Below are 524 nucleotides of genomic sequence, written 5' to 3' on the forward strand. Positions count from 1 at the left end.
CACACACCAATAAATTATGTATATATACACATTCATACATATGTACATATATGTGTGAACTACAGGAGAAGGCTGTCTCAAGTGCTGAAACAAAGAAAGAAATACATATGTGTGTGTATATATATATATATACACACACACACACACACACCAATAAATGTATGTATATATACACATTCATACATATGTACATATATGTGTGAGCGTGTGCACACACATACACCTCGTAATTAACAAGACCATCTAAGAAGTTCAGAATGTTATTCCTTTTATTTAGTAAAATATTTTTCACCAAAAAAGTCAGAAAAACAATTACCTAAAATCAAATATATCAGTTATGATAAATATAAATGGATTTAGATGTCCTTATTAAAAGAATATAACTCGGGCCGGCTGAGTGGCGCGTTGGTTAAGAGCTGGCTTGGGATGCCAGAGGACCCCGGTTCAGATCCCACATATGAGGGCCAGTGACACTGCCCTCCACAGCTAAGATGCTGAACAACAGCTCAACCTGGAGCTGGGCT

At 36.6% G+C, this 524-nt stretch overlaps 1 protein-coding gene across 1 annotated transcript in view; it reads right to left on the reverse strand.

Moving 5' to 3' along the window:
• Positions 1-524, reverse strand: part of CSPP1 (centrosome and spindle pole associated protein 1) — a 117,483-nt gene that overhangs the window by 28,183 nt on the left and 88,776 nt on the right. The window contains exon 21 of the mRNA XM_019630312.1: positions 31-84. Within this exon, the coding sequence (XP_019485857.1) occupies positions 31-84 (54 nt within the window). The remainder of the gene's footprint in view (positions 1-30; positions 85-524) is intronic.

Source organism: Hipposideros armiger, unplaced genomic scaffold (genome assembly GCF_001890085.2).
Source record: "Hipposideros armiger isolate ML-2016 unplaced genomic scaffold, ASM189008v1 scaffold_900, whole genome shotgun sequence".
NCBI classification, from domain to species: domain Eukaryota; kingdom Metazoa; phylum Chordata; class Mammalia; order Chiroptera; family Hipposideridae; genus Hipposideros; species Hipposideros armiger.